At 50.7% G+C, this 22845-nt stretch overlaps 1 protein-coding gene across 2 annotated transcripts; it reads left to right on the forward strand.

The window, feature by feature from the left end:
• The first annotated feature begins 321 nt into the window (after positions 1-321).
• On the forward strand, positions 322-22140 carry WNT10B (Wnt family member 10B). Of its 2 annotated transcripts, none has more exons than XM_077923793.1 (5): positions 322-552; positions 1994-2147; positions 7242-7504; positions 14799-15133; positions 17566-22140. In XM_077923793.1, the coding sequence occupies exons 2-5, from the start codon at positions 2083-2085 to the stop codon at positions 18022-18024; spliced, it is 1122 nt and encodes a 373-aa protein (XP_077779919.1). In that variant the 5' UTR covers positions 322-552; positions 1994-2082; the 3' UTR covers positions 18025-22140. The 2 variants fall into 2 exon arrangements, with proteins under 2 accessions (XP_077779919.1, XP_028577203.2); XM_028721370.2 differs by lacking the exon at positions 322-552 and adding an exon at positions 1080-1133.
• The last annotated feature ends 705 nt before the right edge of the window (positions 22141-22845 follow it).

Genomic DNA, 22845 nt, shown 5'->3' on the forward strand with positions numbered 1-22845 from the left:
TCATCTAGTCCAACCAACTACCTATCTCAACACACGGTGTCCCATCCGATTTGAAACCATACCGGACCCTGCTTAGCTTTGCACAGAGGCTAGCAGTTTTATTGCTCCAATGCTGCAACCTTGCCGGGGCTTATCTTTGAAGACTGGCTAGAGTCCCGAACGCGCCCGGCTCCTGTTTTTGGGGAGGTGCACCTGCTCTCTCCGTAACACGCGGGGGCTAGTTTGGAGGGGCGGGTGCGTCGTTCTGCCTTGGGGCTGTGCGCGCTCCCCGCGTGCGGTGTGTGTGTGTGTGTGTGCGCGCGTGTGTGCTGGGCTAGATGGCCTTTGGATCTCTCTTTCCTCCCGCGCGATTTCCCACCCGCCCCCAGGAAAAGGGGGGGAGGAAGCGAGGCCGACCCACGCGAGCGTGTGGGGCTGGGACGCCCGAGGCAGGAGGGACGGCAGCGGAGCCTGCTAGGAAAAGGGGAGTGGAGACATGAACCCTGGCAGCCGGCTGCAGAAGCGCCCGAGCGGATGGTCCGGACGGAGGGAGAAAAAAGGCCGGCGAGCGAGGTTAGAGGAGGAACGAGACAGAAGGGCGGTCGGGGGGCGAAGGAAGGAGAGGGAATCAAAAGAACCGAACAGAAACTTTGCTCTAATCCTCTCTATCAATCTGCGGGAAGGCAACCTGTAGAGGCTTGAAAGCAGGGAGAGGCTGGGATCCAGTGGTTGGGATCCAATCGCTCAGGGGAGACGGGATCGGGGTTTGGGGCGCCAGGACGCCTGGGTTCTCTCCGGTGGAAGGCGGGCGGCGGGGGTGCGGGCGGGTCGTCGTCTCCTGGTCAGCCGAGGAGCTGCGGGAGAAGGTGGGGTCGGCGCTTTGCGCCTGGGGAGAAGAGAGGCGCCGCGCGCTGCCCGTGGGACCCACGGCGGGCTGGCGTTCACGCCCGTGGGTGTGGGCACTGGAACCGCACCCGAACTGAACAGCTGCTTCCCGGCTCCAGCTGCCCCCGGATGGGGAGGGGAAAACCTCGCCCAGGCGAGGCTCTCTAGCGGCCGCGGGGAGAGGGAGAGGGAGAAGGGGCAGGTAGATGAGCGAGAGAAGAGGGAGAGCAGCCGAGGGGCGAGAGGGGAGGGGATTCCGGGCTGCCACGGTAAGCTTGGGGCAGGCGCTGCGCTAGAAAACCAGCCTCTTCACTTGGGAGCGCGGACTCCTCGGTTGCGTGAAGGCAGGTCTGCTTCGGGAGGGGGACTGTGAGCTGTTCCCGCATAAGCTGGGGATCTGGGGTCACTGAGTTTGAAGCCATGCCGCTAGGTTCAGCGTAGCCTTGCCATCCTTGCCTTCACCTGTATCTTTCATTATGGCCAGACAGGCAGAAATTCAACTGATAGTGCTCTATCTCCATAATGGAGCATTGGATTTCTGCCGCTCTTTCACGCTGGAGGGGGCAAGGGGGCTTTTGGCAATCCTAGGTCAGTGCCCCGTTGTAAATGTGTGTGTGTTTTGAACCGGGTTGCCTTTCCAGCTGCAGGAAGGAATTTGTGGGAGGAAAGTAATTGCTGAAGCTTGAGCTTCTCTGCCCTTTCTGACCTGTGCTGCTATTATTATTACTATTACTATTATTACTCTTACTAATTGAATTTATATACCGCCCTATACCCACAGGTCGCTCTTCCTCCTCACAGGTTCATACCCAGCGTAGCCCTTGAAACTTGATTGCAGTGGGTGGGATGGAGATGGCAGAGTCGAACAAATTGAGGGAGCTTCTCTCAGGAGCTGTGCTCACATGGCAGCCTCTTTACTTTTTGTATTCATCCCTTTAGCTGTTGCCCTTTAAAAAAATGCTTTAAACTACGGGGAGGCCATGATTCGGCTCATATTTTGGGGTAGGCGAAGGAGTCAGGGGCTGGGGAAATTCCTCCAAGGGAATCAGGAGTCAGGAGGATGTTGGGAAAGGGTTACTGGCTCGCTTCCCCCCTGCCCACCCCACTTACTGACTGTCTCTTATTCCAGAACCTTCCTCCTTCTGCCCCGCTTGGGAGGGCCATGAGGGAGAGGGTGACCTCCAGCCAAACTAGAGAGCAGCCCGGTCAGAGCTTGGCATGGCTCCAATGAGCCCCTGTGTGGCCACTTCTCTCTTTGCTGCCTACCTCTGCCTTTGGAGAGGGTAAGTGATTCACTGAGGTGCGGTGCTGTGGTGGGGGGAATGGAGCTGTCCCAGAAATTACTGCCCCTGTCCTGGTGGAGATGCTGAACAGCCAGGAGAATGGCACTGGTGTGGTTATGTGGGGCTAATGAGGGTCCCTGGTGTGGAAGGGCATTTATCTGCCCAGTTGGCATCGTGCTTGCTTCTTCATTACTACATCAGTGTGCAGCAAGCAATATGCCAAGGACAAACTGTCCAGCTGTAGCCTCTCCCCAGTCAGCTTCCTCTGTCCCTGCTTTCCCACTGGATTTTTAAAATGTGATGCCTGGATTTTCCACGAAAGCAGTGAGTTTAGAGGGTTAAAGCTGAGGGAAGATGTAGGCGGAACTCCTGGAACACATTTCTGATTATCGCTGAGGACATGTCTCTTCACTCTTTTTGGATCCAGGGCCGCGTTTTAACCCAAACATGCATTTGGGGACCCATTTCTTATATGCCATCTACTTGTGTGAGGATAGTGCTCCTGTTGTGCCCCAGCTGGGATCATGGCACAGCCCACCAGCTGAAGACCAGTAGCTCAGGATGAGTTAATGATGGTCTGCCTGGATTGTTTGTGATTATGAGCTGGTTCCGCACGTAATGCTAAGCCAAACTACAAACAGAGCTTGCATGTCTGCATATTCACACTAAGACATGGTTTGGCTCAGTATTACATGCAAACTAGCTCTGTGTATGGGACCAAGAGTGGTAGTTACTCCAGATTAATCCACAGCAAGAATTGTGTGCCATGTGTTTTTATATGCAAGTTAATGCTAGCTTTCACTAGATTTAAGACCAACTTAGGTATTAAGTTGGTTAAAATAGATGCCATAGCAGCATTGCCCAAGCTAGACCAGAGGTGAGGAACGTGTGGCCCTATTGATGTTTTTGGACTTTCAGCTCCAGCCAGCATGGCCTTTGATCAGGGATGATAGGAGTTGTAGTCCAGCAACATGGGGAGGGCCACACATTGCCCATACCTGAGGTTGAGCTAAGGGAGGCAACATACTTCAGTTATGAGACACGTGACATTGCAGGCACGGGGTCCCTCCCCGGCTCAGACCCTAGCATCTCCAGGACTTTGAGACAGCAGAATTCACAAAGACCCCTTTCACGAAACCTTTGGACAGGGATGGGGGAACTGTGGATCTCCAGATGTTTTTGGATGCCAACTCACCTCAGCTCCAGCTGGTGGTCACGGAATGAGGGGAGGGGTAATTCAATAGCATATGGAGGGTCACATCTTCCCCATCCCTGCTCTAGAGAGCTGCTGCCCACCAGAGTAAACAGAACTGGGTTAAGTGGGTCAATGATATGGTTAGATGTGAGGCAGCTTCATCTGTTCAGAGCGCAGGCTCGGTTCTTTTTCTCTTGCAGTTTGAGGGCTTACAACTCAGGAGCCAGAAGAGAGACAAGGAGTGTTAGGCAGTGCGGCCTGTGCGTCAGAGGTGGCACGGGTCTCTTCTAAACCTCCAAGAGTCAAACATTCTCTATGACTAGGTGGGGTGTGAGAGAGTCATTACCTGCAGGCATTTCTCTACTCGTTGTAGATGACCAAGCAAGGGGCTAAGTATAAGCTTATGCTAATATGTGCTGGAGGGTCTCAGCTGGACAGTAGCTGAACGAGTGGACACCTGTGCGTGGAATGAGAGTAGTCTTCTCAGAGGTGTCTGGGTGAACTGCGTGGGAACAGAGTGCTGGACTAGAGAGGCCTTTGGCCTGGATCCAGCGGGGCTGCTCTTATGTTCTTATGCTCAGATGCTTTGAGGACGCTTCATGTTCACGAAAGGAGATGGTATCGCAGCCCTTTGGAAACTGATTCATCGCGGTTTGCATTTTTGTAGCCTTGCTTTATCAGATGTGTATGCGGACTGAGGGCTGTGCTCGCCCTGACACAGCAGCATATAGACATAAAGTGTACGTTGACATAACATGCCAGCAACGCCTGCCTTTTTGGGTGGTGTGTCATTGGCATGTTGTGTAACATGGGTGGAAGCTTTATGCATTCCCAGAGTGGCTTGGGAACAGCCACAGCAGAGGCAGCTACCATGCCACTACAGGCAATATGTAAAACCAGGGCGGGGAAGCTGGGTCCTTTCAGCTGTTGCTGGACTCCAGCTCCCATCACCCCCAACCATTGGCCATGCAGGCTGAGGCTGATGGGAGCTGGAGTCCACCAGCATCTGGAAGGCCACAGCTTCCTCATTCCTGATGCAAAGTGACCCTGAGAGATGTTTTGGAGATGTAGGCTCTTATCTGTGAATCAGTGAGGATCGCCCCAGGCCACAATCAGCCAGGCACAGTACAACTCTAAGCATGTTTACTTTGGTGTAAATCCCACCAAATTTAACAAGGCTTCTTCCCAAGTACCTATGCACATTATTACAGCAGCCCAGCACAATCCTATGCACATTTACTCTTAAGTAAATTCTGCTGTTGTTTAATAGGCCTTTCCTCCAGGTTGCAGTCCCTTGCCCACTTCGCTTAGGATACTGTCAAGTGGAACTTACCTCTGAGTAAACATGCACAGGATTTCCGAGTTGGTATCTAAGCTGCAGTAGTGGTTCTTGTTGGTATAAAGGAAGGAAGGAAGGAAGGAAGGAAGGATTCACAGGTTCAAAAGAATGTCCCTCTGAGCATCGTAAACTGGATGCATGTGACAGCCACAAGGGCTTAGTGTGGCAACAACCCTGCACACATGGATGACGAAATCAATTGGCCCCAATTCTGTATAGAGAGAACCTTCTATAATATTTGACTCCCATATTTCTAATCATTTCTGAGTATGATTAGATAGATAGATAGATAGATAGATAGATAGATAGATAGATAGATAGATGATAGCATGCCCAAAGGATCTATCATGTGCCCTTAGGGGCTGATTTGGTCCTCTTGTGATGAGAGGCCCTAAGACAAGTGCCCCACTTATGGAAAACTCCTTCCCCGTGGGGCTTGTTGTGAAAAATGCTTGGATGTTTGTCTGGGGTAATTTTCCGGGAGAGGGTGTGTGATAGGAGGGACTGCCACTGATCTCTCTGTGTCAGCTGGGAGCAATAGCTGGAGCTGCACGTGAAAATGACCTGAGGGTGTCCCTCTCCACTGGGTGGTTGCTATGGTGGCCCCTTCTGATCAGGAAACTTGGCTCCATTTCCCTTTCCCACATCGACACGTCTGTGTCTGCCACTGCCGGGGTTATTCCTGCTCCTCCTTCTGTTGCCACGGAGACACCCTGTGTTAGATCTGGGAGGGGCTCCTCTGCTTCTGTCAGGGGAACATCTCCCTCCCTCCCCTCCACCCCCACCCCCTCTTTGGGTGCTGAGCCGCAGGGTGATGCTTTTGATCTTCAACCTGGCTTTCATCTGGTGCCAGTGAGGGGGGTGGGGGGGCAGGCAGGGAATTTCCCCCTGGATACTCGCCCACCCAGGTGCACTGATCTCTCCCTCAGGCAATAGAGCTGGGCTGGACTGCCACAAGGGTTTTGCACGACCCTCCACAAATGTATGATGAAATGCATTGGGCCCCGATTCTGCTTGAGGAGTGGGACCCGTCAGGTTTAGCAGAAACGTAGGAGTTGTGCTTCCTAGTCATTCCCTCTCTCCCTCCCACCTTACCTGAGAATGGAATGAAATGGAGAGGTTGTAGCGCAAAGATTGAAGTCCTAGGGGCTAAGGTGGGTTCTTCTGCATCTGGCTGGGAAGAAAGAGGTGTTCAATGGGTCAGAGAGCGGGCAGGGAGGGGGAATAGCATACATAATTCAATGAAGGGGAAAAAAGAACAATTTAGCTTCATTCCCAGCTCTAAATTGGAAGCTATATATATATCTGAATGTGGTGGAAAGGGAATGGATCTGTATGATTCAGGGGATAGATACAGATATGGTGGCACCCCCAAATTTCTGGCGGTGTCCACAGAATTTTGCACAGAAGCCCCTCCTCTTTCAGAGGTCTCCCCTACCCTGCATTCCTGCAGAGACGCATGGAACTGAGATCCTGGCTGATCCAGACTCTGGAGAGACCTCCTTGGAGGAAGGGGCATATAGGGGCTCCCACACAAAACCCCGTTCCCACCGAAGACATAGAGAAACCAATCCAAAGACAACCTGTAGAGCCCCATCTCTGAGATGCCTCACCTGGACACATCCTGCCCCCCCCCCCCACATCCCCACTCCATGACCCCATCCTGAGCCCTGCCTTCCTCTGCAGTTCTCTCCTACCATCCTTTAAGCCTTGGGTACAAAGGAAGGCTGCAAAGCTGATGGGAAAGCCACAGGAGCCTGTTTGGATTCCAGACAACTCTGACCCAAAGGGTCTACAGTCATAACTTGGGATAAAGACGCTTCAGGTTGAGCGTTTTCAGGTTGCGTTCTGCGGCGACCCGGAAGTAATGGAACGGGTTACTTCCGGGTTTCGCCACTCGCGCGTGTGCAGACGCTCAAAATGACGTCATGTGCAGAAGTGGCGAATTGCGACACGCGCAGACACGGGGTGCGTTCTGCTCAGGATGCGAACGGGGTTCCGGAACAGATCCCGTTCGCATCCAGAGGTAACACTGTACTCAGAAGGAAGGATCTGCCCAGGAGGAGGGAGAATGACCCTGCAGAGGACCTGGTAGAGACAATGGCTACATAAGTCCTTCAGTCTCCTCTGGACTTTGCTGGGTTCATAGCTCTCTTCAGAGCTCCTTAATCCTCTGGTCTCTTTGCTCCAGTTCCATTGTTGACTCCAGCTCCAGCTTCCGCATCTGGTGCTAGTGATGGACACAGGCCCAGAGAATTTGTAGATACCTCGTGCTGTTGCCCGGTTTTTTTAGGCCATTGTAGCTGATTTTGTCTAGCCAAGGACTTGTGTAGCTTACTCCATGCCCAGATGGATGGGTGTACTTTTATCTAAGGGGCACCCAATCTCCATTATGGAGCTTCCATCGTTTAGCATTCTGTTCTGCCCACTGTGTTCGCTCCTGTCTGTTATGATCTGTGGGTGAGGCAGTAAGTAGCCTCTGCCTTTCTCTCTCTCTCTCCCCTCCTCCTCTTTTGTTCCCAAAGCCAAGTTCCTGCTTAATTTCTCTGTTCTCCTACAGGATCCTGGGCCATGACTTCCTAGGCCCAAGGGTGCTGGCTGAACCTGTTCTTACTCCCAACACCATCTGCATGACCCTCCCCTGGCTGAGCCGGCGCCAGCTTGGGCTCTGCACCCGCAGCCCAGAAGCCATGGCTTCAGCTCTGCAAGGCGTCCACCTCGCCATCCATGAATGCCGGCATCAGCTGCAAGAGAGGCGGTGGGATTGCTCGGACTTGAGCAGCAGTGGCACCATGCTTCTCAACAGCGCTGTTCTGAAGAGAGGTGAGGAGCTTGAGAGGATACTTGCCGTGTGGTGTGGTTTGCCACTTTCCTCTTCTTCTATTGGAGTCTGTAAGCAATAAAACCAGAACTTGATTCATGCCTTGCTATCACTGCTGCACCCTCCTTCACCTCCCCACTGACCCTTCCTCTAGGAGCTGGCTCAGTGCCCCCTTTCCCCTCTTGTGACAACAGAAATGGAGCCAAACAGGGTCACTACAAATGGAGGGAAAGCCAAAGAAGGTCTTGCTGTCCCTTGGCAAGTCACAGGGCCAAAGAAGGCCCAGCAAGTTACAGTGGTAATTCCAAAACAGTGTGCCATGAAATCATTGCTAGCATGCCACATGAAATAAATGAACTGGATGCAAAAGGCTGGTTGAGCCAGAAGAGCCCAGTCACAGAAGAGGCTGCCTGCTGCATCCCTGTGTGATTCATCAACCAGCCTCTGCTGTGAATGGTGATTCTGCTCTGTGCTCTTTTTCTGGGGTTACTCAGGGGTACGCGGTACCAGCACCTTTTTTTCTAGGAGAAAAACACTGGCTGAAAGGGTGGCACTTAGTGTAACAACTTCATGGGGAGTGGCCTTCTCGGTAGTGGCTCCCGCCCTGTGGAACGCCCTCCCATCAGATGTCAAGGAAAGAAACAACTACCTGACTTTTAGGACACATCTGAAGGCAGCCCTGTTTAGGGAAGTTGTAATGTTTGATGTTCTGTTGGGAGCCGCCCAGAGTGGCTGGGGAAATCCAGCCAGATGGGTGGGGTATAAATAATAAATTATTATTATGAAGAAAATTATTATACCAGCACCATTTTTTTCTAGAATAAAAGCACTGATCCTGCTACTTCTCTGCACTGAGTGCAGTTGGATCGTTTAATTCCGCGCGGTGCAGGATTCACAGCAGAACTTATCGCTCATCAAGGAGGCTGCACCCAGCAGCTCTGCATGTCACCTCTGGGCTTTCCTCCTTCAAATTGGGAGGCATTGCGCCAGATCACTGACACATGAAAGGCACGGCATCTGGCTCCTCTGGCGATGCACCAGCAGTTCTGTCCTGGTGTGCAAGTGTGCCCTGGCTATAAAAGTGACATGTGCTTCCAGTTTTAATTTGTGGGGTGAAGGGAGTACTCCAGCTGTGTCAAGTTTGGGAAACACTGAGCTACACCCATCATGTCAGGAGAACAGGATGTCGTCGTCATCATCATCATCATCCATTGTTCACCAGTAGTCAGGGATTCCTGGTGCTTAGACCTGATTTGCTTGACATTGTTATTCCTAGTACAGTGGTACTTTGGTTTTCAAACGTCTCGGAAGTCGAACATTTTGGTTTCCGAACGCCAAAAACCTGGAAGTGACTGCTTTGGTTTTCGAATGCACCTCGGAAGTCAAACAGGAAACACGACTTCCACTTAGTGCAAGGCCCTGAAGCCTAGCTGTCGGCTGTTGAGTTGTGGTTTTCGAACATTTTGGAAGTCAAACGGTCTTCTGGAACAGATTATGTTCGAAAACCAATTAACCAAATTAAGGCAGGGAGTGCCTGGCGTGCTATGGTCCATGGGGTCACGAAGAGTTGGAAACAACTAAACGGCTAAACAACAACAACAAATCAGTAGTGGAGGGAGGTCCCATTCCCTAAACTGTCTGTGGTTGAAGTCTCTCTCCCTCAAGAGAATTCTTGGGCCAGGAGTAACAATAAATGTACCTTAAGGGTAAGAACCAGGGACGCGGGTGGCGCTGTGGGTTAAACCACAGAGCCTAGGGCTTGCCGATCAGAAGGTCGGCAGTTCGAATCCCTGCGACGGGGTGAGCTCCCGTTGCTCGGTCCCAGCTCCTGCCAACCTAGCAGTTCGAAAGCACGTCTGAGTGCAAGTAGATCAATAGGTACCACTCCAGCGGGAAGGTAAACAGCGTTTCCCTGCGCTGCTCTGGTTTCGCCAGAAGCGGCTTAGTCATGCTGGCCACATGACTCAGAAGCTGTACGCTGGCTCCCTCGGCCAATAAAGCGAGATGAGTGCTGCAACCCCAGAGTCGTCCGCAACTGGACCTAATGGTCAGGGGTCACTTTACCCTTTACCTTAAGGATAAGAACAGACTGGGTGGTGGTGAGAGGGCTGGCCCCAAACATGTTACTGCCTGAGGCAAAGAACAAAATGTCACCCCCTGCTCCCAAGTCCACACAGAGAAGCTGACCGGGCTTGCATTTGAATTCAACCCTAGTGACTGTCAGGCTTCGGGAAATCGGATTCCTCCCAAGGTGGCAGCCAAGAAGCAGATAAGCAAGAACAATTCTTACCAAGTATTTTATTCAATATTCACAGAGAACATAGAAATGCCATCTATCTCAGATAATGACGTTGCTCCGAGTAAAGTCCCACTCCCTCCGTCTCTCCTATTATATGGCATCCCTGCATTGCCTGATCAGTGCTTTCTGCCTCTGAGCTTTCTGTTCTCCTACTCTCAATGCACGCTGGGTCCTGGGAGAGGGGGGGTGTCAGGAATGCTTTCCAAAGACACTGAGTCTGTCAGCTGTCTCTTCTCTGCTGCTGCTGCTGCTGCTGCTGCTTCCTGCTGCTCTCCCAATATTTCCCAGCCTCTCCCCTCTGCAGCCTCTGAACTATGACCTTCTGCAAACGCTGCTGTAAATCTATACTGTCCTCCTCGGGAAGGTGCAGGAAGGGGAGGGCAGTCCCCACCATTCCTCCTCACTCCAGCCCCTGACAGTGACTGGGTGGTGTCCTGTCCCAGACCTGAGGACAATAGGCTAGTTCAAGGGGAGGGGGCTGGAGCACTACAGGCTGTGCTGCCACTGCAGTTCTGTCCTCCCTTACCTTGCTGTCCGTCTCCACACCTGCCGCCTGGGATGAGCCAGGGTCTGCCTCAGGGCTGGTGTGAGGAGCTAGCATCTTTGGACAGCTGCTAAGGCTTCAGAGCCTGAATATGGCTTCTCCTGAAGCCTGCTGCCACTATGGAGGAGGAGAAGGACGAGCAACCATCTTTTTAGTCAAGTTTTAAAAATAGAATTGGGCTTGTACACCACTTGTATGTCCAGAGAAGTTGTTAGTGGGCGTTGTTGTTTACTGTTTTTTGTTGGGAGCGCTCTGAGTGGCTGGTGCAAGCCAGTCAGATGGGTGGCATCATCACTGAATAACTTTTCCTGAACGAGAGGTTTATAAATTTTCCAAGTACCGGTAAATGAACGCCCGCGTGCTCTCTTCTCTTGATGGGGACTGGGCATCCCTTGGGGAGTTGGCCCTGCTTCACTCGGCCGATTCCCCTGAGCACTGCCCTGCCACTGTGCCCAGTCCTGCTCCTTTCTGCCACTGGCTGCTCACTTTTCTTCCTGCCTTTTAACTCAAAGGCACATTTATTGTTACGACTTAATAGCTGGGTGCCAATCCTGAGTGAAGGGACGCGGGTGGCGCTGTGGGTAAAAGCCTCAGCGCCTAGGGCTTGCCGATCGAAAGGTCGGCGGTTCGAATCCCCACGGCGGGGTGCGCTCCCGTTGCTTGGTCCCAGCGCCTGCCAACCTAGCAGTTTGAAAGCACGTCAGAGTGCAAGTAGATCAATAGGTACCACTCCAGCGGGAAGGTAAACAGCGTTTCCGTGTGCGGCTCTGGCTCGCCAGAGCAGCGATGTCACGCTGGCCACGTGACCCGGAAGTGTCTCCGGACAGCGCTGGCCCCCGGCCTCTTGAGTGAGATGGGCGCACAACCCTAGAGTCTGTCAAGACTGGCCCGTACGGGCAGGGGTACCTTTACCTTTAATCCTGAGTGAAGGGGTGATTTGTAGCAGATGCCTTAGCGAAAACTAAGGAAAGGGAACTCCTCCTGGTTTTCTGACTGATGCTCCTAGCCACTTGCCCACTGGGGCGGGCGGACAATTGGCAACAGTAAACTGCAGATGATACTGATGCCTGCCCTCTCTGCCTGTGCAGCTGATATGGAGGAGGAGGCAGCGACCTGGTTAGTGGGACAGGGTGGTGGGAAGCATCTGAGTGCATCTTCCCAAGCGCAAGCGCGCGCACACACACACACACACACACACACACACACGCCAATACACTTAGATCCTGTCTGCTCTGCCCTCCCTGCCTGTGTTCGTGAGCACCACGCCTGGCTCTTTCCCCTTGAACCTACTGCAGGCACCTTTTCTTGGTTGCACCTCTCCCTGGTTGCAGATGTAGTGGCCAACACCTGACCCTAGAGGCAAGTTGGCCGGGAGCGCCTTACTTTGGTCCTCTGGATCTCTTTGATTAATTCAGCTTTGAAGGAGCCATTTCCAAATTTAAATCCAAGATCAAAGTGAGCCCCTGGGCGGGCAGGAGCTTCATCAAGCTGCAACCCATTGCACCTGGGCTCTGATCCTTTGCCTGATGTGTCATGGAGGGTGGCGGTGGGAGTTTGGCCCGGCTCATCAGGATCTCAGGAGGCATCAGATGGGAAGACGGTAGGAAAGTCAGGATCAATAACAGAAAGGCTTTGGCTGATCAAGAAACAAACCGGAAAGGTAAATCAGGATTAGTGGAGACGAAGGGCTGGATGATGGGACGATGAGGAAGAGGCTTAATTTACTTGAAGGAAGAGGGCTAATCTCCACTACAAAAGAAACCTGCATTGATTTTAAGAAAATACCAATACTGCTAAGCCTGAACAGATCAGGATCTAAGATTGCTTCCAGACGACCAGTTTAATGAGCCCTCAGCTTGATTTGTTTGTGGGGAGATTGTGTCACGTGAGTGTTAATCCCACCCTTTCCAGTGCATCCTCCCCCCCCCCCCGCCCACAGTCATTTTTCTTGTTGGAAAAAGTCTGATATTTTGGGGAAGCGGATATGTTTTACACAAGCTCCAAATCAGCTTTAATTGCGCTGCCTTAATTTGCTGGGGTATGACTGAATCCAGCCTGAGAATCATGACTGCCTATAAGCACCCTAGGGACACGGGTGGCGCTGTGGGTAAAACCTCAGTGCCTAGGACTTGCCGATCGCAAGGTCGGCGGTTCGAATCCCCACGGCGGGGTGCACTCCTGTCGCTTGGTCCCAGCGCCTGCCAACCTAGCAGTTCGAAAGCACCTCTGGGTGCAAGTAGATAAATAGGGACCGCTTACTGGCGGGAAGGTAAACGGCGTTCCGTGTGCTGCGCTGGCTCGCCAGATGCAGCTTTGTCACGCTGGCCACGTGACCCGGAAGTGTCTCCGGACAGCGCTGGCCCCCGGCCTCTAGAGTGAGATGGGCGCACAACCCTAGAGTCTGGCAAGACTGGCCCGTACGGGCAGGGGTACCTTTACCTTTTTTATAAGCACCCTAGGACTGCAACCCACATTTACCATTGAACTCCACGTGGACATGTCTAGCATTGCACTGTAGAAGATCAAACCTATACTATGGATTGGCTTATTTATAATAACCCCAGGGAACCTTGGGACTTGTAGTTCTGTGAGGGGACAGCTGGGCATCTTCCAACTCCAGGACAAACTGCCATCCTTGCAGGGTTCTTTGGGAAAGCCCTGACAGTGACATAAACATGTCACTTCTAGGATCATGCACAACCCTATTTAATTTAAAATAACTAGATATTTTAAGGTGCACCTGCCCAGCCTGAAAGATTGTGAATGGTCACAGTAGTTAGTTGCTAAAATCACGGTCACACACAACCCCAACCAGTTTAATCCCAGCCCAGCCCAAGTAAAAAAACCCTTTGTGGTGGTCTGAAAATACTGGAAGATTTTGGCATCCTGCCCAGGGAAGGGTAGCTGCTGACATTCTAACTTGGCATACGAATGGCATTACTAAGATGACGTTCTCAGCTGATCTAAGCATGGCTCTATATACACTGTGACCTCACTGCACAAGCACAGAATTTAATCCTGAAAAGCTCTGCTTTCTGTTTTTGGACTCCTCCAGATGATCTGTTTATTGAGCATTAGTTTGCTAACAGATTAGACAACAATGGCTGTTTAATGAGCATTTATTCTGATTTGTTTGCGGGGAGGTTAGATGATGTTGCATCAAAGCAGCTGTTATCCCACATTTTCCAGTGCTTTCCCCCATCACTTTCCATGTCCCAAAAAGTCCAGCCTTCTAGAGCAGATGTTCTGCCGCTCAAGACCTCCCAATCAACTATAATTGCACAACTTGAATTTGCTGGTGTGACTAAAAAATAAAAAAAGTAAAGTTCCTAGCCCTCAGGACTCTGAAAGGGTTAAAACTGGGTGGGTAATACCTGAGGATATCACAGAAGCCAGACAATGAGGGATTGAGCAGGAATTCTAGTGGCTAAAGAAGGAGTGTCCTGCATAGCTGTTTCTGTTACTTTCCTGCCCTGAATAGAATAAGGGAAAGAAATGATGAGAAATTAGCAATTATGTGCAGAAAGCTTGACTAGATTTGTACCAGATGCAGAATTTGTCTGTCTTGGTCCAATTCTGGATTAGCTTAGTCCTGGATCTGTGTGTGTGGCAGGGATGGCAGTAGTGGTAGCGCAGAGCACAGGCAGCCCTGATTTCAGAGGTCACACAATGAGACAGGAGATGAGTCAGTCCCTTTGCTGGAAAAGCTTTTCAGTGCTGCAGCCTGGGGTGTGGAATGCTCTCTCCAGAGAGGCTCACCTGACAACTATGTCAGGATCTTTTTTTCGGTGCCAGATAAAGACCTTCTCTTTCTCCCAGGCCTCCTATACCAAACACTAGGTATTTAAAAACTATTTCCTCTTGTTGGGTTTTAGTGCTTTTTTAAAAAAAATGCATCCATGTGGGTTTATGCTGGTTTTACGTTAATTTTGTGCTGGGTGCAGCTTTTGCATCAATTGTGTTTTCCATCTGCATGTAACTGATTTTAAATTTGTGAACCTCTCAGAGGACATGGTTGATCAGTGGTATATAAATGTCAAAAATAAATCAATAATAATAATAGTAATAATATATTATTTATACCCCGCCCATCTGGCTGAGTTTCCCCAGCCACTCTGGGCGGCTTCCAATCAAGTGTTAAAAACAATACAGCATTAAATATTAAAAACTTCCCTAAACAGGGCTGCCTTCAGATGTCTTTTAAAAAGAAGATAGCTGCTTATTTTCTTCACATCTGAAGGGAGGGCGTTCCACAGGGCAGGCGCCACAATCAACATGACTGTTGGACACACACATGCCCGAAATGTGCACGGCTAGATATATAGCCAGGCATCCTTTCTCTCCCTGTCCCCCACCCACCAGTGTCCTTGCAAATGCTTCCTCGCTTGGTTATTTGAGCTGTCTTCCAGCTGCATCTCCAACTCACCCTCTTCCTTCCTCTGTGTCCCCACAGGCTTCCGGGAAAGCGCCTTTGCCTTCTCGCTGCTGGCAGCTGGGGTGACCCATGCGGTAGCCACAGCCTGTAGCCTTGGGGAGCTGCAGAGCTGTGGTTGCGCCAGGCAAGGCACCGAGAACCAGAAGCTGAAACTCAGCCAGCTGCAGACCCTGAGCCGCGGCAAGGCCTCCTTGTGGGGGGAGCCTGGCCCCCAGGACACCTGGGAGTGGGGGGGCTGCAGTGCAGACTTTGACTATGCCCAGAAATTTGCCCGGCATTTCTTGGACCCTCGAGGGAAACCGCGCGATGCTCATGCACGGATGCAGCTCCACAGTCACCGCGTAGGCAGAAAGGTAGGAGGCATCCCTGGGGCAGGGCTTTGCTAGCCAGAGTATCTGGTGTAACTAAAGGGCCGGGCTGGAGTTAGCAGGGAGAAAGGGTCCCCCACGGGGCTGGATTCCTGAAGGTCTACGCACACTTTTGTGTTGGCAGCAGTAAACAGGCAAGTATATAATCCGGTATGCAGTGCGCTATGTGGCACCCTCAGGATTCATGTTGCAAGTCTGCAGCGCTCATGATTATGGATCGATCAGCTGATTGTGCAGGCAAAAATGGGCCACCCAATGTCATTGTAGCAGGTGGGCTCTCCTAGGAATCCCTCCGTTTTCCTGTGTGTGTTGTATTTAAATAACCAAATTTGAGTTGGAAGGTATTTGAGTTGCAGTATTGTTCCCAGATTTGTTCCTGTTCTCTTCTCGAAGACTCTTTGTGGGCACTAGGGGGCTGTAGTGTGCAGGATCCTGGCATAGGCATGAAGTAAAGGTCCGGGTGACTCACCACGTGAACTTCCAGTATAGAACTTGAAGGGCAGGGCACCACTGGAACCCTGACTTTTTGTGGATGCAGATAAGCGGCATTCCTCTATTCTTATGTCGCTATGGCAAATGCAACAGATGTTTGGTTCACTACCTCCCAAGGGAGTCTGTTACTTACACACACACACACAAAATTGTATAATGTTTTGCATAATGTTTCAGTGCTGAGGTTGTACATAAAGACTGAATAGTTTTATTGTTAACAAAATGAAATTGGTAAGACTAACAGCAGAATAAAGTTTACCCTATCCTGAAGGCAGGGATTCCCTCCCCGCAGGAAAAGATGCATTTTCTGAGATGGAAAACATCGTGAGCTTTGTGTACCCCGAAGATGCAATAACCCCACAACATTCAGAAGGACATCCTGAAAGGGTGTTGTGTAATTGTGTGATTCAGGAGAGAAGCAGATGCATAAGAACATGAGAAGAGCCTACTGGATCAGGCCAGGGGCCCATCTGGGCTAGCATTCTGTTCTCACTGTGCTCAGTTGCCTGTGGGAAACCAGCAAGCGGGATTCAAGCCCATGAGCCCTCTCCCCTCCTGCTGTTTCCAGCAACTGGTTCTGCAGGCTCCGTCTCCCCACGCAGCTGGGAGAGCTCTAGGAATTCGGAAGCATTGCTGGAGGTAAAGCATAGCATCATGGCTTGTAGTCATCGATAACCCTCTCCTCCATGAATTGGTCTAATGCTGTTTTATAGCCATTCAAGTTGCACACACGGAGCGGCCCTCTATGCACTGGCTGCCCCCCCCCAAAAAAGAATAGTAAAGAAAAAAATGAGTTAGATGAAATAGTTATAGATTGTTGTGGTGATTCAGAGATTTAATCGGAAATCAAACTGGATTTGAGTTGGTTGGTGTCTCTGGTAACTTCTCTTTCCCTGCAGCAGGAAGCGCCTCCATTTTTGTGTTGTGATTAGATGCTGGAGAAGATTTTTTAATAGATATGAACCTTCCTCCCTCATGTTTGTGAGTTCAGCAGAGTGCTATCCCTTTGCAGCTTAAAGGGAAGTTTTAAGCTTTTAAGACAGACTGTATTTTCCTGGTATTGACCCCTTCCCCCCCCCTTAACCATCGCATAAACCCTTGTAAAATGTAAAAATAACATTTATTCGCTCAGTATGCCTCTTGAAGAGTAACAGATACAGTACAGCAACTTTGTTCAAGTAGGCTTAAAATGGTAATTCGTAAGTTGTCATTTAAGCCTCACTTAAAAATGGAGTCTGAGCTTAGCAGACATAGGAGCCAACTACTAGGCGCCAAGTAGGGTGCAAGTAGATAAATAGGGACCGCTTACTAGCGGGAAGGTAAACGGCGTTTCCGTGTGCTGCGCTGGCTCGCCAGATGCAGCTTGTCACGCTGGCCACGTGACCCGGAAGTGTCTTCGGACAGCGCTGGCCCCCGGCCTATAGAGTGAGATGGGCGCACAACCCTAGAGTCTGTCAAGACTGGCCCGTACGGGCAGGGGGACCTTTACCTTTACCTTACTAGGCGCCAAGGGGTTTTCATCCCCCCCCTAAAATATTTGAGGGGGCTGCCCCCCCAAGTTGCTGGGCATTGCCATTCAAATGGTGTGCGTGCACCGCATCATGTGATCAATTATGCAGGACAGGGCTTAACTGCCCCCCAATTCAAGTTGGCACCCCCGTTGGCAGACGTTCTCACATTGCTGGCATGCTGGAGAAGAGGCAGGGAGGAGGTTGTATAACTACACACACTTCCTGTCAGGGCACAAGGGAAACGATCTCAGAGAGTTCTCTCTAGGAAATTTACAGGAATGCTCTGTGAGCCTCAGCCTCTTGGTGCCCCTGTCTGGCAAAACATGAATTGTTGGTGGGACTGCAATTAAATACCCCACGTTTTCCTGCAGCTAATGCTTCGTTCTTGTCCCTTTCCCACCCCGTCCTTGGCAGGTTGTGTCAGAGCTGAGCCAGCGGAGATGTAAATGCCACGGCCCCTCAGGGAGCTGCCAGTTCCGGACCTGCTGGTTGGCAGCACCAGATTTCCGCCGTGTGGGCTCTCACCTGAGGGAGCGAATGGACCACGCCATACTCTTGCGGCCGCACAACAGCAACTCGGGGGCCTTCCGGCCCCGCCTCCAGCGCTCGCGCCTGGCCAAGCACCTCATCTTCTACGAACCCTCGCCTGACTTTTGCGAGCCTGACCCCAGCCTGGGCTCGCCGGGCACCCATGGCCGCCCTTGCACCAAGGGCAGCGTCCGGCCCGACGGCTGCAGTAGCCTGTGCTGCGGCCGGGGCCACAATGTGCTGCAGGAGGTGCATGCCCAGCGTTGCCACTGCCGCTTCCACTGGTGCTGCCACGTGGAGTGCGAGGAGTGCCCGGCCACAGAGTGGGTAAACGTCTGCAAGTGATGTAAAGCGAGGCCCTGTCCTCCCAGAGACCTTGCTACATGGGGCATGGCTGCATGGCGCGGGCCTGGCGCCATGTGCCAATGAGCTGCTTTTGAAGGGCACCTCGTTTCAGGGGGCCCAGAACCCCACGAGACTAGGCCTTCCGCGGAACATGCTTACTGTGGTTCTTCTGCCACATCCCAAACATGCCATGCTTGGGCCTCTCCTAACACCATGACAGGAAGGATTTGCTGCAGTGTGGAAACACACGTACAAATGGATGGATCGCAGATGGATTTCTAAGCCCAGCATGGAAGCTGTAGCCTTCCGTCGGCCTGTTTCCCCATGGTGGTGCCAGACTCTCTGTGCCTAGTGCCTTGTTTTATGGTGAACTGCCACCCAAGGATTATTTGGGGGTTGGTGGCGGCGAGGAAGCAGGCATGACATGTTGAAGGCTTTGTGTCCCAGTGTGTTGCTCTTCAAATACCTGTTGTGGGGGAGACACCTAACATTATTGGCAAAAATCCTGCATCAGGGCTGTTGCAGGCGAGTGCAAGGGATGAGTTGTGGGACCCCAGCTGAGCTGCTGGTTGTTTCAGAGCCCCAGTGCAGCCAATGGAAGGGGCTGGGACACTGAAAGGCTGAGTGTGCATTGCCAGCTTAACACACAGATAGGTCTCTCAGTTCGGATTGAAGCTAGTTTGTGGGGGAATGCATCAAAACACAGTAGTACCCCATGAGAAACAGCGGGATAGATAGGATTGTGGGTCATGTTGTGTTGTGTCCACTGCTTCCCAAACCAGAGATGGGAGTGCACTGGATGCAGAGTAAACGGGAGTGTGTGCACAGCCTAAACATTTGTTCAGGGTGGCGTGCGCATGTGCATGCGTGTGGTAGGCGTAAGAAGCTCAGACTGTCCTTTTAGGAGGCAAAATGTACAGACAGGTTTGCAACTCTTGCAGTCGTTTGTAATAGCAGTGGCAACCAACCCAGCAAAAGTAAGACCGGAAAAATGACAGTGGGGTGTCATACTGCAGGGTTAATTTATTCTTTTGCTTTGTTACTGAAGTGTGTTTGTGAAGCCATTTCATATGGCTAATGGAGGTATAACATTATCCAGGGGAGCTGCATCTTTCCACTGGCCCAACGTCCGTTTGTTTTGTAGACCTCTGTGGGTTTTTGTGTGTGGTACATGTCAGCCGTAGCTGGCTCAATCTATTTTGCTGCCCTGGGTGAAAGTTCTGTTTGCCCCTCCTCACTTGCACCTCTTGTAGTATGAAGGGGAGACTTCGGTGTAAGCCAACAACACCTTTTGACCACCTTCCAACCTTGTCCCCACAGCTGGTTCTCTGGTAGAACGAGGGCAAGTAGGGACTGTATACAAAACCTAAACATCTGTTTACCCATAACACACCAATGCCTTTAAGAACACGGGTAGGCACAGAAATTCAAATCCACAGACACATGAATGCAATTTTTTTAAAAAAACCAAAAACCACAAATCATAATTTTACGAAATCAGTTCGATTGGCATTCAAAACCTAAAAGATATGTATTTTATTTATTTATTTATTTATTTTAATGAGAGATTCTTACCCTACAGGGAATCGAGAAGTCCACTTTCCAAAGTCAGGCTCTGGAGTCTGGGAGCAACCTGCATGAGGCCAGTACACACCTTTTCCTGAGAACAAGGAAGCAGGAACGTACGGCCCATTGCAACAGACAGACTCCAAAAAGAAAGCTCTGAATTTTAAACAGGATCTGAATTTTGAATAGCAGTTACCCCCGTGGTATATTCATTTATACATGAGTGTGTGTGTGTGTCATGGAAGATGTTCACATTTGTATGTGATCTTGGCTATGCAGCTTTTGTGTATTGAATGAGATAAACACCTGTTGCTGTGTATGCTATGGGTGTGATGTGCAATGTGGCAGAGTATGTGCCTGTCTGTGTTAGAAACAAGGTGAGGTGCCAGCTTTAATCCTATCCTGCAACATGAGACCCACTTTTTCAAAAAAAGAGAGACCATTATATATTAATCTTTGTCTTATTCTTTGAAAACATGTTTTACGAAATGGCGGTTCTTCTGCTGGCGTTACCTTAGGCTGCGGCATGACTCAGTTTTGTTTGTCAACCCCCAGACAATATTCTATGTCACGTAATCTATGTTTGTAGAATAATGTACACAATGGATTTCTGCCATGTTTGAAATCTAAATACCATACCTAAAATCCTATCCATAATAAGTGTCTGGAGATAAGTAATACACAGGACTAAAGTTAGTTCCCAAAATGGAAGGTGCTGAAACCCAGACTTTCATGCAAGTTGCTTCCTCTAACTCAGATCTCATTCCCTAATCCCACATGTAGTCACTCAGTGGCAAGGGAAAAGCCACTCTGTTTAGGCTCAAAGTCTTCCCTCCCTGTTCTTGTTTCTTCTGACTGAGGGCTCAACCATACAGTTGCTTAATGTGGATTATAATTCTTCATTGTCCATATGACCTTCTCCTCCAAATCACTGCCTTCTCACATTTTCTCCTCCCTCAATCTGGATTTTCTTACTCCATGGATACTCTGAAAAGGAGATGGTATGAGAAAATGCAGATTAAGGGAGGTGAAAGAGTGGAAAGGCACCGACTGGAGGAGAAAGTCGTGTGGACAGCCGAGAATTAGTGAACGAACAGGAAGCTTACTGTCCAGATTAAACGATAGTATGGATGAGCTCTGAGCATTAGTCTTGAAGCTGAAGGTGCCTCTCCCCATCCCAAGTACAGAGGCCAACTGGACTGGCAGACAACAGGCTTGTGTCCTCCATTGCACCCAAGGCAGCAAGGAACCACTAGGGGGTTGCTGCCCCCAGCATCAGCTGTTTGCGATGGTGGCCTTGCTGGAGCCATGACTTAAATCATTGCTTTTCAGACTGTTCCTGGACACCTTGGAAGCTCAACAAGTTCCTGGGTGGGATCAGCAAGCTTCATTGGAAGACAGCTTGCCCACCATCACCAGTCTTGCACTGCAGCGCCTAATCCGCCCTGGGAGAGGATTAGCCATGCTCCCAGTTTGTGTGAGTTCCAACGGGCCTGTGGCTTGACGTGGGATGCACCTAGGACTGCTCACAACACACAGGCGTTCCTCAGCAATTGCTTCAGTGTGGTTCCTTGAGCTTGCAAAAGGACTGACTTAAATCCTGAAAGGTAAAGGTAAAGGGACCCCTGACCATTAGGTCCAGTCGTGACCGACTCTGGGGTTGCGGCGCTCATCTCGCTTTATTGGCCGAGGGAGCCGGCGTACAGCTTCCAGGTCATGTGGCCAGCATGACTAAGCTGCTTCTGGCGAACCAGAACAGTGCACGGAAACGCCGTTTACCTTCCCGCTGGAGTGGTACCTATTTATCTACTTGCACTTTGACGTGCTTTCGAACTGCTAGGTTGGCAGGAGCAGGGACCGAGCAATGGGAGCTCACCCCGTCACAGGGATTCGAACCGCCGACCTTCTGATCGGCAAGTCCTAGGCTCTGTGGTTTAACCCACAGCGCCACCTGCGTCCCATTCAATCCTGAAAAGGAGCAAGCAAATATGGGGTGCTGGCAGGGAGAGAGACTGCAGTCTGTCCCTGGTGTAACATGAAGACAGATAGCAACTTGCTACTACAGGTAAATGTCACAAAATGTAAATGTCCAGCCCAGTGCATATAGGAAGCCTGACTGTCAACACAAGTGTGTGTCATAAGCAGACCATATATTATTTCAATAGTGCAACCAGATGTGGAGCCTCAGGAATTACTGGCACATCCTAGTGAGTGTCCAGTAAGCGTGGGAAGCGCATGTGATAATAGTGTATGTGATCAGCATGGAGTGTGCGTGTGTGTTTGCAATTAGCTTGATGTGTGTATGTCAGTGTTTCGGTGCCAGAACATCTCCTCCTTCCAACCCAAACCACAACCTCTCAAAATTCCTCTCGACTTCTGTCAGGCCCTGGCTCTGGTCTCGGGGAAAGGCGCTTGCTGCAGCCAGCTCCATGGGGTGATTTACTACGCGGCCACTGCAGGGTTGCAGCTCAGATCAGCCCCAGGATGATGCTTCTTTCCAGATGGAACTGATGCTCAGAGATTCTTCCAATAAACCGAAATTAAAACAAAGCATTGCTTTCTTGCACAAGGATTTGTTTGGAATTAGAAGATTATGGGGGTGGGGGCTTCACTACATTTGGCTGTCACCCACTAAGGCAATGAGGGAAGAAAAGGCTACTTGCAAATGGGGGAGGAAGGGTTAACAGTGACAATGCATACCCTCCCTTGTATCCTGGGAAAGAAGAGGATGGACAAGGGTGCTCTTAAGGCTGCGTACACATCATACATTTAAAGCACAATGCTTTCTGGGAACTGTAGTTCCCCTCACACCACAATTCCCAGCACCCCTAACAAGCTACAGTTCCCAGGATTCTTGGGTGGGGGGGTGCCTTAAACTTTTGATGTGTATGCAGCCTAAGGCATTTTGAGGTGGAAAAGCCAAATGGCATTTTACCCCCTGCCCCCAAAATAGCAACGTTTATATACCATTCGAGTGTATTGAAATCTCAATGCAGTTTGCAAGGAAAGATCCGTGGTGTCTGGCACACCTTCTGGGGACAAATGCAAGAGAGCTTCTTTGCAGTCTCTGAAAATGAAGTGAAAATGAAGTGTGGTTTGGGATAGATTCCATTCATTCCATTCATTTAATGGGCATTTGCAGAATTTCCCCAGTGGATGGTGTCCTGTGGGTCAGAAGAACTTTCTGTCTTTCCCCATCGCCACCCTTTATGACACTTTTTTCGCCTTGCCTGATGATACGGACACCACGGAGAT

This window comes from Podarcis muralis, chromosome 2 (assembly GCF_964188315.1).
Source record: "Podarcis muralis chromosome 2, rPodMur119.hap1.1, whole genome shotgun sequence".
Lineage (NCBI taxonomy): Eukaryota > Metazoa > Chordata > Lepidosauria > Squamata > Lacertidae > Podarcis > Podarcis muralis.